General features: G+C 32.3%; 1 protein-coding gene across 1 annotated transcript; it reads left to right on the plus strand.

Moving 5' to 3' along the window:
- The first annotated feature begins 4,143 nt into the window (after positions 1 to 4,143).
- Positions 4,144 to 13,436, plus strand: LOC140449842 (uncharacterized protein F13E9.13, mitochondrial). The gene is made up of 5 exons (XM_072543205.1): positions 4,144 to 4,482; positions 5,014 to 5,096; positions 6,160 to 6,300; positions 12,688 to 12,887; positions 13,090 to 13,436. The coding sequence occupies exons 1-5, from the start codon at positions 4,410 to 4,412 to the stop codon at positions 13,403 to 13,405; spliced, it is 813 nt and encodes a 270-aa protein (XP_072399306.1). The 5' UTR covers positions 4,144 to 4,409; the 3' UTR covers positions 13,406 to 13,436.
- The last annotated feature ends 1,695 nt before the right edge of the window (positions 13,437 to 15,131 follow it).

The raw sequence follows: 15,131 nt of genomic DNA on the forward strand, positions 1-15,131 counted from the left end.
GGGTGAAAAAAAAAGAGAAAATTTAGTGTGATTTTTAATTTCAAATATCTCATTCAAAAAAACTTTTTGTTTATTCTAAGGGACTTTCGGCCCTCGGTAATAATGTAATCTTTCATTCTGTGTTTAAATTTTACAAAAATATTTGTTAGTTTTCTCAGGATTCCAAAAAAATGTTAAAAAGCATTGGCCTGAAATTTTGCGTCTACGCTCTTAAACGAAACAAAGAAATTACTAAAATGCTCAAACTAAAAATTGTTGGAAACATAATTAGACCGATAATTGGGAAAATCTTAAAATTCCAACAGAACAAGACTTCAAAATTGCAAAAACATGGTTGCAAATAAACAAACTTACATTAAATTATGAAAAAACTAAATAGGTACTCATCTACTTTTTGCTATATACAAAAGTTGTCTGCCAATTTTTACCATTAAGAATGTCAACTAAAAACAGGTAACTATTTAGTGCAATATTTCATATTTATTGAAAGTCAACATAAATGCTCAATTTGATTTAAGAGCATCTCCCCCACCACCATGTACGATAACCAACCTACTTCATTTTGAAATGTTTTTGAACGATCCTTTGTTACTATCATCTGTCCCTCTATTTGACATAGTGTGTCCTGCATGTACAATAGGTTTCATCAATATATACAAATGGCTTTCTTCGCTTCTGTAATATTTAATTTTGTCCAAATATTTAATGCGTAGAGCACGAATATCATTCCGTTCAATTAATAAACGTCGATTATATTTCGTTTTCTTCCACTTAAATCCCAAATCTTTCAGAATTCTATAGAGAGAATTCACACTTCCAGTCGACTTTTACACCTCTTCAAGCCTTTTCTGCAAAACCTTCAATGATACCCGACAACGTCCAGTCTCATGAAAACGATGAATGGTATTTCTAATGAACTGTTTGTCATACTCCCTCAAGTCTGTCACGGTTGCTTTCCTTTTAGCAAGTGTTTTAGCTGGAAATTTTAGTGTATTATTTGACTCTGCGTTTGTTAACATACTCACTTGTTGAATGATCCTTTCTACTGTACGTAAAGATACTCCAGTAGCTTCACTCACACGTTGTTTAATACTGGTTCGATTATCTTCAGGAAATAGTATTTGCATATATTTAAATACAATGTAAACCATCTCCATTCTACAAAATAGTTCTAATACGCGTGGTAGCACCTTTCTTGTTTAGACTCGACAATGAGACTAAATTACGAACTCGTTTGAAATCCAGTGACTAGAAATTCTCGGAAATAATTCTTATCAGTTCTTTGTATGTCCTTAACGTGTTGTTAAGGATTCATTAATAATGAACTTTATAATTACGGTTTTATCTTGAAATGGCACGTTTTATAAAAGAAAATTTTTAACGGACAAAAATCTGTTCGAAATTTTGGCTAACAGTGAAAGTGACGAGGGGAGTATTGGAAGTGAATTGGGCGATTTTGCAAGTATGGATGAAGAAGACTTTTACTGGTCCGAGTACATCAGTAGCAGATTTATCAAACGATATCTATTCTGAATCTGAGGATGAAGTTGTAACTGAAATACCTAAAAAAAAGTTAAAATGCGATTACCGTTACAAATCATCTGATCTGAATCCTACAATATACAATTTTGAAGGCAGCAATTCTGGCTGTAAGATTGCACGTTTAAATGAGTCTAGCACAGCCTTGGATTATTTTAATGCATTCTTTGATGAAAACATAGTCCAGTACATTGTCGATCAAACTAATTGACAAGCGAAATTTGTATCTCAAAGTTCTAGAGTAAAGCATTGAAAACACAGATCCTAACGATTTTCTGTTTTATTGCAACTAATTTTCCTATGGCTCAAGTAAAGAAGAATAAAATAAATACATAGTTTCTGGACGAACGATAAACTTTTAGCCACCCCTGTATTTACACAAATTATGTTAAGGGATAGATACCTTGTATTGCTACGAATGCTACACTTTGCGGATAATAATTTGAAACCTGAAAACTATGTATTATGGAAACTTAGACGGATTATTGACTACTTGAGAGATTTATTTCCAAAAAAAAACGTTGTTTGCTTTTCAAAATCTATGCATTGATGAATGTTTACTTTAATTCAAAGGACGAGCATTTTTCAAGCAGTATATACCATCAAAGCGCCACACATTTAGAATAAAATTCTTCCTCGTGTGGACTGTGAAACGGGATATGTCCTAGATTTTATTATTTACGTAGGAGCTTCAACACAGAACTAAAGAAAAATGATAATTTAAGCAAATATATTGGAATATCTGTGAATATTGTCATTACTTTGCTTGAGCGATATTTAGGCAAAGAACATTTGTTATACGTAGATAACTGGTATACTTATAGCCCGACACTATTCACTTATTTGCATGAGAATAATACAAATACATGTGGAACCGTCAAGAAAAATAGGAGAAACCTACCGCCACTCTCAAAATTACGACTGGGGACTGGAGAAGTCGCTTATATGTCAACAGATATACTTTAGCTCTAAAGTGGAAAGACAAAAGGGTAGTTCGGGTGCTGTCAACATTCCATTCTAACAATATGAACTTAATATTAAAGGTAGATAGAACTACCATGGAAGCAATAAAAAAAATAGTGTGTGTATTAAATAGGTAACAATGAAAATATGGAAGCTGTAGACTGAAGTGACATGTTACTTAGTTCAGTAGAATGCGTTCGCAAAACGGTAAAGTGGTATAAAAAATATTTTTTCTTTTAATGGACTTAAGTTTATTAGATTATCTGCTGAGGCAAGGGTATATTATGTGGCATTACTGTTCAATGTATAATATAGTGAATCCATTTTTAGAAGGAACAACAGAACATATGCAGTTCAAAATAATTATGGCAAGCTTTGTTGAACAACTCCAACTACTAATAAACAAGACATGTACCTTCTGTGAAAAATATAGACTTAAAATGAATATACCAAATATAATATTTTAAATATGTACCTATGAAAAGAATTAAAACATACAAATACCTGGGAACCCATTAAAATAACTGGGTCAAAATAGCAAGAAACGCATTTGTTGTAAGGAAGCAACTAGAAATTAGATTCATCTGAATAGTTCCACTATTCAGTCAATTAATCAGGAGAACTAGTTTGTCGATCATACATCTTTGAAATTGTGGAACTTCATCTTTGAAGCCAAATTAGAAATTTTATTTTACCCATACTTAGAACATTAAACTTAGATGTATTTTATTTAACTCGGTATTCGCTCAGTATTAAACATGTACCTAGATTGTAAATGAGTAACACTCAAACTTAATAAAAAATAAAATTTTGAAGTAGTTCAGGGAAAGGTAAGGTGACTAAAATACAAAACTTATGAAATATTTAGTGAAATAAAACATAAGAAAATAAAATATTTAAATATGACGTATTTTATCTCTTCACAATCTGTTTATGAAGAAAATATGTTTATAAAACTTGTTATATTTTCGAAAATTCCAGCACCTGATCATTATGCAACCAGTAATAACGTAGCACCCTGTATCTATACTAGCGACATCTAGTAAGTTTTGCCCCAACTGCAAAATTGGCTTGCGCATTCGCCAAAATTTAGACTGTCAAAAACGCTCTCGCCAAAATTTCTACTGTCATTTTTGTAAATATTATAAATTATGTTTTATCACAAAATTTAAAAATGCAAGATTTCTTACACAAAGAGAAAATAACAATTTACAGACTACACTCTACAGAATATGGGATCATCACCAATATTTGATATGTTTTGACTGTACAGAACAAAGAGCAAAGAATAAAATTAAATTTTTAAAAATATTTACGATTTATTTCCTCGTTGTCTTACTGTCTCACACCTATATCAGTTGGATGAGGATACACCTAAGTTACTAAATTTAAAGTTGTTCTCATCAATTTTGAGAGGATATACGATACACGATATGATACCTATTCCTTTACTAATTTGATTGTGACTGTTAATAGATAGCAATAATACACAACCACAGAATAATAAAGCAATAATTGTTATTTATTCTGTTATACGAAACGACTATTCAACAAAATTTCAACATATTTTGAAACTTATTTGAAACTATTGCCAAAGAATATAGACGCATGTCTCTATTACATTTTTAAACGAGATAAACAGCAAAATTAAAGCTGTGTGTTAGTCATAATGTGTGCATTGTAAGTTGATAAGCATTTAAGCATTGCAGAATTTGTATGGACAATAAAATTCATACGACCTGTGAGTGAAGCTAGAATAAATATCCTTTTTATTTTCTGATCAGGTATTGTAAATCTATTATCTGCTTTTGTTTAATAATTTAAATAAGTCAAAATAAGAAGCACATTATTTGCAAATTGTGAGGTTATGTTTACTTTCAAAAGTTTTTGAAGTATACTTATCAACAATGAATAAATTCAGACAATTATTCGGGAAGAGTTCCTCGGTAATTGGTATGGTTCATGTTAAAGCATTACCAGGTAACGTTGTATTGTTTTATAATAAAAATTATTTTTCGATTTACCGCCTTTACAAAATAACACCTGTTTTAAAAACAAACACACGTTCCAGTTCTTCTGTATTTTTGTTTACAATATGATTATGGATATATACGTCTGCTCCTGTAATGTAGACAGCCAGTATGACACGTAAAAAATACACAATGTAATTTTCAAACTTTAAATATGTTGGTTAAGTTTAGGCATATACAAATGTCTTTTAAATAAAACGATTCCGTACCTTGTCCATGATTTACTCTTTTTTTTGTATATTTTCTTTACTAGCAGCATAAATTTATGTTGTAATATATTATAACTAAGAATAATGTCAGGCAAAACATATTTTAAACAAAAGGATGAACTTAAGTGCCCCTTTTCAGTGTATCTTTTATTCGTTACTGTTTTGTTATTGTGCATGTACCGACACTGCACGATTCGAACAAGATAAATTATTATATAAATATAAAGAGTAATGAGTATGCAATAATGAAAAATGTTTTTTGCTATTTTTAGGAACCCCTCTATTTTCGGGATCGATAAACAGCATTGTTAAGAAAGCTTGTGAAGAAACTGAACTATATTTAAAACATGATGTTGTAAGTACAAAATACATGTATTCCGACATACGTTATTATTTTTTATAGTATTGAAAAAAATTATACTGTACAACATAGTTTAACTCTTCTTTTTGGGATGCTACACGTTAGCTATTCTTCTTCTTCTTGTGCCACTCCTATCGGAGATTGGAAATCATTAAGGCTATCCTAACCTTGTTTACAGCTGACCTAAAGAGTTCATTAGTGGTACAGCCAAACCACTCTCCCAAATTACACAACCATGACATTCTTCTACGGCCTGGATTCTGTTTTCCTTCTATTTTTCCTTGCATTATATTTTGAAGTAATGCGTATTTTTGTCCTCTCATCAGGTGACCCAAATATTCGAGTTTTCTTCGTTTGATCGTTGACAAAATTTCTGGGTCTTTTCCTATCCTTCGCATTACTTCAAAGTTTGTGACTCTTTCAACCCAACTTATCTTCAGCATTCGACGGTAGCACCACATCTCGAAACTTTCAATATTTGTTGTTCTGTTTGAGAGTCCAGGCCTCTACACCGTATAATAGCGTGTTAAATACGTAGCTCCTTAGCATTCTTAATCGTAGAGGGATGCTTATATCTCTGTAGCAGAAGAATTTTCTCATCTTTATGAAGGTGGCTCTGGCAATTTCGATACGTCTTTTTATTTCATTGTTTTGGTCTCCAGTTTCGTTTATTGAAGTCTCCAAGTATTTGTAACTTGATACTTTTTCAATTTGAATGCCGTTTATACTAATACGTGCTGTTTGTGTCATGTTCTTACTGAAGACCATATACGTTAGCTATTAGATTGATGATAATTATCACAATAATTTTGACACGGAAAATAGAATTGAATATTTCTGCATATTGCTGCCTCAGGCCTTTAAGCCACAATAATTTTTTTTCCTGGACGGCTCTTCCGAATATTTTTCATTATCACTAGAAGTAACAAATACCTAACAAGCTCTACTTTTCACGCTTTAAATGTTTATTTTTAAAATTTTATGGTCGTCCAAAGAATAGTATTTACAAATGAACCGTGTTTTTAGATTGAAAACCTTAAAATTTTTCATGTTGCAGGATGGAATTCTTGTTGAAAATATGCATGACATTCCTTATATACAATCCCAACATTTTGGTCCTGAAGTTACAGCAACGATGTCGAGAATTTGTGCAGAATTAAGAAGAATAATTCCCAAAACAAAAGCTTTCGGAGTACAGGTAATTTAGCTAGATATCACTTTTATTTAACAATTAAAAAGAATGATATGTTTTTGTACACACTTATGGCAAATGAAAGAATGGAAAAAAGTATTTTTACACATTTCAAAAATACTTTTCTTTTTATTCTTTCATTTTACTTTTATTTGCCTGTACTGGAATTGTCGTTTTCTATTGAAATTTTGGACTAGATAAAGAGTTCAATTTATGAAATAATTTCCCAATAATAGTATTCACAATAGATTACAACTTTATTATCTTGATTATATTTGGATGGTCTCATGTCTGAGTGAACCAAAAGCCGAAGTTAAAAGTTTTCGGTACGACTGTTTAAAGTTATACAGGTGTTATAAAATATACACAATATATTATAATCTTGTTCTAAGTAAAAGTAAATAAGTATAAAAGGTTCCATTGCCTATTCAAGAGAACATTTCTTTAAATTTTTTAGTAACAGCACATGATTTTGTCTACTTTTAAGGCTCTTTTATCAGTGTTTGCAGTACATGGTTCACTTTGGCAAACTTTTTAGCATTTAGTTCTGATTGGCATGTGAAGTATAAATAAATCGTTCTTTTTGTTTGTAATCAGGTTTAGTAACACATCATTAAGATTGAACTAACAATACATAAGAATAAAATAAAAAAAATTAAAGGAACAATATTTAGATCGCAATGTTCATCTCATTTTCCTCTTCATTGTTATTGTCGTTCTCTTTTTCCATGTCATCTTCCAATACTTCACTTTGTTGAAGTTTATTGTAAAATTGGTGATGACACGGTGGTACGAATTGCAAAAGTGATCTGACATCAATAAGTTTTGCTTGACTTAATTTTCGTCCTTCAGGGTAAAGAATGCTTAAGTTTAAAGAGGCTAGGTTTACAGGTCGGCCTTTCAATCTCTTATTTAGATTTACTGAATAAAATTGTATTTCTTCGTTATGTGTGTATTTAAATTCCATAACTCCTGGATGGTCTTAAGTAAATTTCATTTGTTTTATTTTTAACCATTCTACTTTTTGTTCATCTGAGTCTTTTTTGCGATTTACCAGATTTTGTTTTAATGCATCCATACTCTTGAAATCCTCTTTTTCCATGCATTCCACTTTAAATTTGTTCTTTTTAACTCTTGAGTTTGAAATTATGTTATGCCATTGTGTAGGCACATAAATTTCAGGATGATATTTTAACTTTTTTTCTATATCACCAAAATCGCTATCGTTTTGTAGATTTGAATGTCCTGGCTCAGCAAACTTATGAACTACTTCCTTTAGGTTTAAATTAGAACACTGCACTACGTACATATACAATGCGGCAACATTAGTATTGCGGTTTTGGCCGCCACATGAGTCAGACCAAGCAATCAATATGTCTTCATGATCATGGGTATTTATGAATTTTAAAATACATGATCCTATTTCCTGGGAACCTCGTGAGGCAGTGCTCTCATCCCAAACATGCATTGTCCCGACATCATTTTCAAAATTATGTATACCAAGTTTGTAGCAAGAAAGCTGCCTCTTATAGTAAACAACTCCTGTGGTTAGTTTAGGAAGAAGCATTACTTTCTGAAGAACAAAACTAATTACTGTAGCTTTCCCTACTTTACGTCTTCATTTAATTCTGAGCGAGCTAACTGTACTTTTCTGTGGTGTAGTTCCTAATTTAGTTTCTTAGCCTTTAACATTGTTTCATCTTTGTTTTCCTCAGCTGTCTTTATTTCAATGTTCAACCTGTCACATGTTTGACAGGTATCTTTTCGTGGAGGTTTAAAACTAAGATTAAAATCACTTCTGTATACTTTTTCATAATAAAGCGATTGGCTTAGAATTTTGTCGACATTTTTCTCTCTTAAACTATTAACGTAGAGTCTGAACATTACTGACAAATTTAAATTACAATCCAAGTATTTTTTGGGATTAAGTTTTACAGTAATGACTAACTATGATAGGGAAACTTTGTATGTGATTTTTGATTGAATCCATTGTGGATGGTGAAGTTTTGTTATGAGGCACTTTTTCTCTCTCAGATCACTTAAATTTCCACTTTTTTTTAAGCAAAGCGCGATTTACTCTACTACTATTGATTTGTAATATTTTCATAAACATTTTTTTGTATACTTTAACATCTACGTTTTCAGAAGGGATAGAAAATTTACGATTTCCTGTTTGTTTTAATATCAGTGTTTTTACGACGTCTTATTCTCGTTCTACATTTTAGAGCACCACTTATTATACTTGTTTGAGTTTCCCAAGACTGTGACTCGTTATAAAATAAATTTAAAAAACTTTCTTTTTGCTGTGTTGTAAGCTTATTTTATTTTGCAATTGCAGGAATAGTCATTAAGAGATTAAGAGTGTATGACAGTACCTGAAGTATTGACATATTCTTTATGAACTGCCCTTTTTTGACTGTAACTAATATAAATATTTGTTTCCACTGCATAGGATTAGATTTTGTTTTCTTGTTTTGAGGCTCTTCCTGATCTGTGGTATTTTCTTCTTCTGTAAAACACAAAATTATTAATATTTTATATATGTAAATATTTTACAAGTAACATTACTTTTTTATGTTATAATACATAAAAATACTTTCAAACTCACATTAACTATGCATAAGACAAACAATTTGTATTTTCTTTTGCCAAAGTGAAATGTGATTTTAATTTTTGTTGTATATTCTATGTGATTTTAATTTTTTTTACAATTCCAATACAAAAATGATGGGATATATTGCTTCATTCCAATATAGATAGGTAAAAACCATGTTCGTACGTTGGTACAACTGCTAATATTTCACTAGCGCTCCCAGCGGACACTGAAAGAGATACGTTTTAACATGGCTCACTTTAGCAAAAGAAGGACTCCTAAACATAACCGTACTTTTATAATGAAGTTTTATGTTTATAAATGAAGACTACAGGAAAAAAAACGCTGTAAGTCAATTTTTTAAATTTTTGGAAAACGGTATTTTTAGATTCAAAACTTCATAATTCATAAATAAACATGTTAAAACACTGTTATATTGAGTATTTGACAACTCATATCATACCGAGTATGATATTATAAAACTGAAATTGTCATGTACAGTAGGTAACAAGAGAAATTAAAAAAAACAACAACAAAGGTCTGGAGGAAAAAGGTAAAAACGCTGTAATTGACAAAATATAATATTAATTCAACGAAAGAAAAAACAAACAGAATTAGACTTGTTTAACTTAACTAAAGCTAAAAACATTAATATTATCTGTAAAACGAATCAATAACATTGTAAAATTCTTAAGATAAAAAATAAGTCATGTTTTTTTAGCTGATCAAAATACATTCTTTCTTTTTCTGAACAAAATTTGTTTAAAACTTGGAGATCTTTGTATTTTGCGATTGGAATGGGCAGTAACTCAGTATAGGATCGAGAAGGAAAAACGAATTCTTTTCCAGTATACGGTGGTTCCCTACCAGTCACTTTTTTGTTAATGACAGCAGAAACCATTGTTCCATTGTAGGTGTCCCTGAAATAAATTAGTCTAGGATGTTGCTTTGTGTCCCAGCTACGCACCAAGTAGTTATCAACCACTTCTACTTTATAAGGCGCAGGTTTTTGACGAGCCAATCGTAACACTGCTTCCCAATCTTCTGGGGTTTCTGCTGCACTTTTTTGGTTAACGATACCAAAACCTTTATCTGTCTCCATGTAGGAGTGGCCTCTTATAGGAAAGGTCACTAAAATAGAGTTAAATCTGGATTTGATTATTATATTTTATGGACTAAATAATGTAGAAACCGGAATACCGTCCAATTTTTATTTTGGCCTCCACACGAATCACAGAAAATCACTAAGTTACGAACCTCAGGAGGAAGCTGGATTGTCACATAGTCATACAGAAATGAGCAAACTTCATTGGCACCCTTTCGAGCTACTGTCTCAGGACACGAGTATATAACAACATCATTATCACTAAGTCGATGGACATTAAAGGAGTAGAAAGACAACTGCCATTTATAATACACGTAGTTACTCGTAATATTAGGCATTGGAAGGTTTTTATTGTAGTCCATGGCTGTGACTTCATATTCTCTTAAGGTCCTTCCTCGTAGTTTAGCTTTTGTTTTTCGTTTGTAAAATGTGTGTGCTTTCAGCAAGTGAAGTTTCTGCCCTGTTTTAAGTTTATTAATTAATTTTTCATCTTTACATTCCCTTATTTTTATTTTGGAAGCATCACAAATGCTACAAGTGTCGGTTCTGGGATACCCTTAAAGCGTGTGTTGAATGTTTTTCTATATACTTCATAGCACATTGCTCTATTGAGATGTTTCTCAAGGAACATTTTGTACATCTTTTTAATGTTAAGTTCCTCTGGAAGGTACTTCTTGCTAGATTTTTTTAGGCTGTAGTGACTCATGCGCCCTTTGAATGATTTTATGTGATTTAAAATTAACTGCATAGTTTCTTCAGACATTTTATTGGGTCTTGAGCCATGTTTACTCTATTGTCCTCGGCAATTGTACCATGTTTTAGGGCTTTTTGTACAGTATGTAATCTTCTGGTGGATATGCCATGAAGAGCAATAAAAGCTTTTTGACAAACCTGAACGTCTTTTGCAGGTGATGTATGCCCCTCATCATTAGTTACCGCAAGGCGAATTTTGTAATAAAAAGAGCCATCTCTTACGTATATCCATCTATCTTCGTCTTTTCTTGGCTTTCTCTGAGTTACAAGAAGTATGGATATTAGACCACCCAAATACACACTTTGCTCGTCCCAATTCTGCACAGAATTAAAATTACGAATAATTATATTTCTTTGTTCAACCTTTATATTTTCAAAACACTGATAACGTTTGCAAAGGTAGTTCTCGCCTGCTTTGTGAGTTTGCACTTTTAGCGCCTTAGCTACATCACGTATTCGCCCAAAACTTTTTCGTTTTCTTGTAGTTTTTGACTGTAAAGCCTGTTACTGTCCTCGCTTTTCATATTAATAAACAATAGTTCAAACTTACTAAACCTTAAAAAACAAACTGTGATTATGATAATAATGATACTAACCTAGTAAAATTAACCTAGTAAATAAATTGTCCCTACGGACAGGCGCATTAAGCACTTAAATCTGACTTATAACATTGTTGCCTAATTTAACCTTGACTTGCAGCGCTCTTCCATTGTACAGCATTATTTTATTCGTTTGTAACGTTTGACTTATTGCACTTTTATTTTGTTTGATATTTGTGGATTGTACTACTTGTATCCAAGTATCGAAAAATGTATTCATCGAAAAATCGATAAAAATTGACTTACAGCGTTTTTTCCCTGTAGTCTTCAAATATTATTATTAATATTGATATTATTGATATTAATCTTACCTGATTCTGTAATATCCGAATCAGAACTTGGATGGTAATCATCTGAAGACCCACTATTAAAATCAGCGAGTTCATCTTCACTAGAATTTCTATCAACAATGTTATGACAATGTAAACTATGTGCACGGGAAGCCATCTTGGACTGGATGATGGTTCACTGTGGCAACCAGTACTACCGTCCTTGTGATAAATAGAATTTATTAGTTTTCAGCTAATGTTTTGTTTTATTCACATAGTTCATTTTGGCATAAGTTTAGAACAAAATGTTGCCTCATAATGGTAATAAAAAAGTAAAAACGAAGAAAATGTACATAGTTTACTCTGGCATGAGGCCATTCATTTATAAATTTATAACCATAGCCGGTAAAAACATCTGGAACGAGGGATCTCCAAAGGAGGAGTTGGTAAATTAGGTTGGGTACTTTTGAAAAAGACACTTCTTATTCGGTCGAAGGTGGATATAACTCTGGTTGTTGGTCTATTTTTCATTTATTATAGTGACGAGTAAGTTGTAGTGCTTCACTTTTTCTACTGGGATTAAGTTGATGTAGATTTGACCTTTTGTTATCTTTTTCTTGCTAATTGTCAACAACCGATATACCTTTTATTCGACTCTGGTGTATTTAGGGATCTAGTACAAGGCTAAATTGAACCTTGTCATAGCAACAGAGAGTTCTGACGAAGCTGACTTTCTCTGCTGAAGGTTCGCCTGTCGAAACCTGATTAAGTTCGTTAAGACTTATATGAAGCATAGATAACTCAAATCTATTGTTATTGCTCTAGCTACTGCCTCTATATCATACTCTCAAATTTATCCGTGGGTGTTCATTATTCCTATTATCCTTTATATCCATCTAGCATTCCCTGTTAGCCATCGGGACGCGCTGTATCGTGGATGAGATGCCTCATTCTGTATGAAGCCTACTTACCCAATTCTTTGTGCTGACTTATAAAAAGCTACGTGTGCCTCCGTTTACATTTTCTCTACGGCTTTTTTAATAAGATATGATATAAAATATTTACATATTCTAGGTGTTGGCGTGTGGAAATAAAGAAGCACTTGCAATCGCAAAAGCCTGTTCTATGGATTTCATTAGGGCTGAAGGTTTTGTATTTAGTCATGTAGCGGACGAAGGATTCACGGATGCAAATGCAGGCCATATTTTGCGGTACAGAAAAAGCATAGAAGCTGATAATGTACTTATTTTTACCGATATAAAAAAGAAACATAGGCAAGTATGCAAGTTCATTTGAATATTATATATTATGCATTATTACTATCGTCCTTGGCAAAATAAAAACATGCCTTAGTTAATTCTGGATCATTAACATGCGAAAAACTATTAAAAAGACTTAAATCGAATGGCCAGCCTTATAATTACTTGTATATTTTTGTACGATACATTGATATAACAGATACATTTTATATTGCAGCTCTCACGCAATAACAAACGATATATCACTAGTAGAAACTGCCAAAGCTGCTGATTTCTTTCTCTCCAATGGTGTTATTTTAACAGGAACAGCAACAGGACATCCTGCCGATATCAAGGAATTACAACAGCTAAAATCAAGTATCAGCTTACCAGTCTTAATAGGTTCTGGAGTTACTTACGAAAACTTGGAGAACTATAAGTTAGCTGATGCCCTGATAGTGGGTTCGTACTTTAAAAAAGATGGAAAGTGGGATCAGGAAATGGACGAAAACAGGTTGAGTAAGTTTATGGAAAAAATAAAGAGTTTGTGCTAAATATAATATATGTAAATAATAAAGAATTTTTACAGTACATTTTAGTATTTTTTTCCATTTATCTTTGATTTTCATAAAAGTTACAAAAAAACACTGCGGTAACCAACATAATAATCCAAGTATTGCGCAGCTTGAATTACCTTGTTATTAGCTGCTATTAGATCAAGGAAATAACTTACCTGTTTTAAAACCATGCAAACCAATAAGTTCTTCGGGTTTTTTTGTATTTCATCAAAGTCGCATCTATCATTCTCTGCATATCACCGTCTTTAAGTTTGACTTACATTGCAACGTGCCAAGTCACTATCAAGTGACCTATAAATGGTGTAAAGTAAGTGATAACCTTCAGCTATCTATTTTTTTTATGCACTGCATTTGAAGGCAAAGCCTTGAAAAACAATTTTGCATTGTTATTTTATATTTAGGTTTTCTCCTAGTACACTGGTACATGAGCAACGAATGCTTGAGTTTTATTAGGGTTTGAAATCAGCGAATTATTATTGTAATTTTCTGCTAGAACTTCTAACGCGGACAGCATAAATAAAACATCCTGTTTTAGTGTTTGTATGGTAAATCATTGGTGTAAACATTATAAAGGAGAAGTGTGCGTACACTCCCTTGAAGTAGGCAATTTGTGAGTGTACTTCACAGTATTTTCTTAGATTGCAAGGTAACGTCGAGCTGATGAATTTGAATGCATTTCAATAGACACGTATGTTATATACACTTACTTGAAGTACAAAATTCTTGGCAATATTCTTCTTCTTTTTATATAGACATGACTTTATGTTTTTCGATGTGCCTCCAGTAAGTTGTCATTCCATCGTATTCGTGGTCTTCCTACTTATCGTCTTCCTATTGGGGAACCGTCTCTTGTCGTCTTTACTACTTTATTTGTTGTCATTCGGCTTATATGATCATTCCATTCTACTCTTCTATTTCTTACGCAGTTTGTGATGTTCTCCACCTTGCATCTACGTCGTATATCTGTACTTCTAGCTCTGTCCCATAGTGTCTTACCATCAATTTTTCTAAGTGTTTTCATCTCTGCTGTTTCTAACATCCTTTTTGTCCTCGCTGTGTCAGGTCTTGTTTCTGCCGCGTATGTCATTATTGGTGGTCTGATGACTGTTTTGTAAATTCTGCCTTTCGTTTCTTTCCCGATATTTTTATTTCTCCGTATTGTTTCTTTTGGGCAGCCCGCGGCTCTGTTTGCTCTATTCACTTGATCTTCCACTTCAGTTTCGAGCTTTCATTTAATGTGATGCCTAGATATTTAAACTCCATCACTTGTTCTATTATCTGACCTTCCAGCTCCAATTTACATCGTAGTAAATTTGTTGTTGTAACCATGCATTTTGTCTTTTTTGGGGAAATTAACATGTTAAATTTTCTGGCCGTTATATTAAATTGGTGCAGCATACGTTGTAAATCATCTTCACTTTGAGAGAGTATTATTGCGTCGTCTGCATAGCAGATTATTTTAAGTTGTTTTTCTCACATTTGGTATCCTTTTTTAGTTCTTACTTTTTTTATTATTTCATCCATAATAGGTTGAACTATAGAGGACTCAGGGAATCTTCCTGTCTTACCCCATTGCCAGCTTTAATAGGGTCGGTTAGTTCTTCTATTTTTACTTTCATTGTGTTGTTTTGATAGATATTTTCAATCGTTTTGATTATTCTAGAGGTATCTCAAAGTCAGAATCAAAAAAGCACGTTCCAAT

Source organism: Diabrotica undecimpunctata, chromosome 9 (assembly GCF_040954645.1).
Source record: "Diabrotica undecimpunctata isolate CICGRU chromosome 9, icDiaUnde3, whole genome shotgun sequence".
In the NCBI taxonomy this organism is placed as follows: Eukaryota; Metazoa; Arthropoda; class Insecta; order Coleoptera; family Chrysomelidae; genus Diabrotica; species Diabrotica undecimpunctata.

Coding starts and splice junctions, on each gene's coding strand:
- LOC140449842 (XM_072543205.1), top strand. CDS start 4,410: ATGAATAAATTCAGACAATTATTCGGGAAGAGTTCCTCGGTAATTGGT. Junction 5,097..6,159: donor TATATTTAAAACATGATGTT/GTAAGTACAAAA, acceptor TTCATGTTGCAG/GATGGAATTCTTGTTGAAAA. Junction 6,301..12,687: donor CAAAAGCTTTCGGAGTACAG/GTAATTTAGCTA, acceptor TACATATTCTAG/GTGTTGGCGTGTGGAAATAA.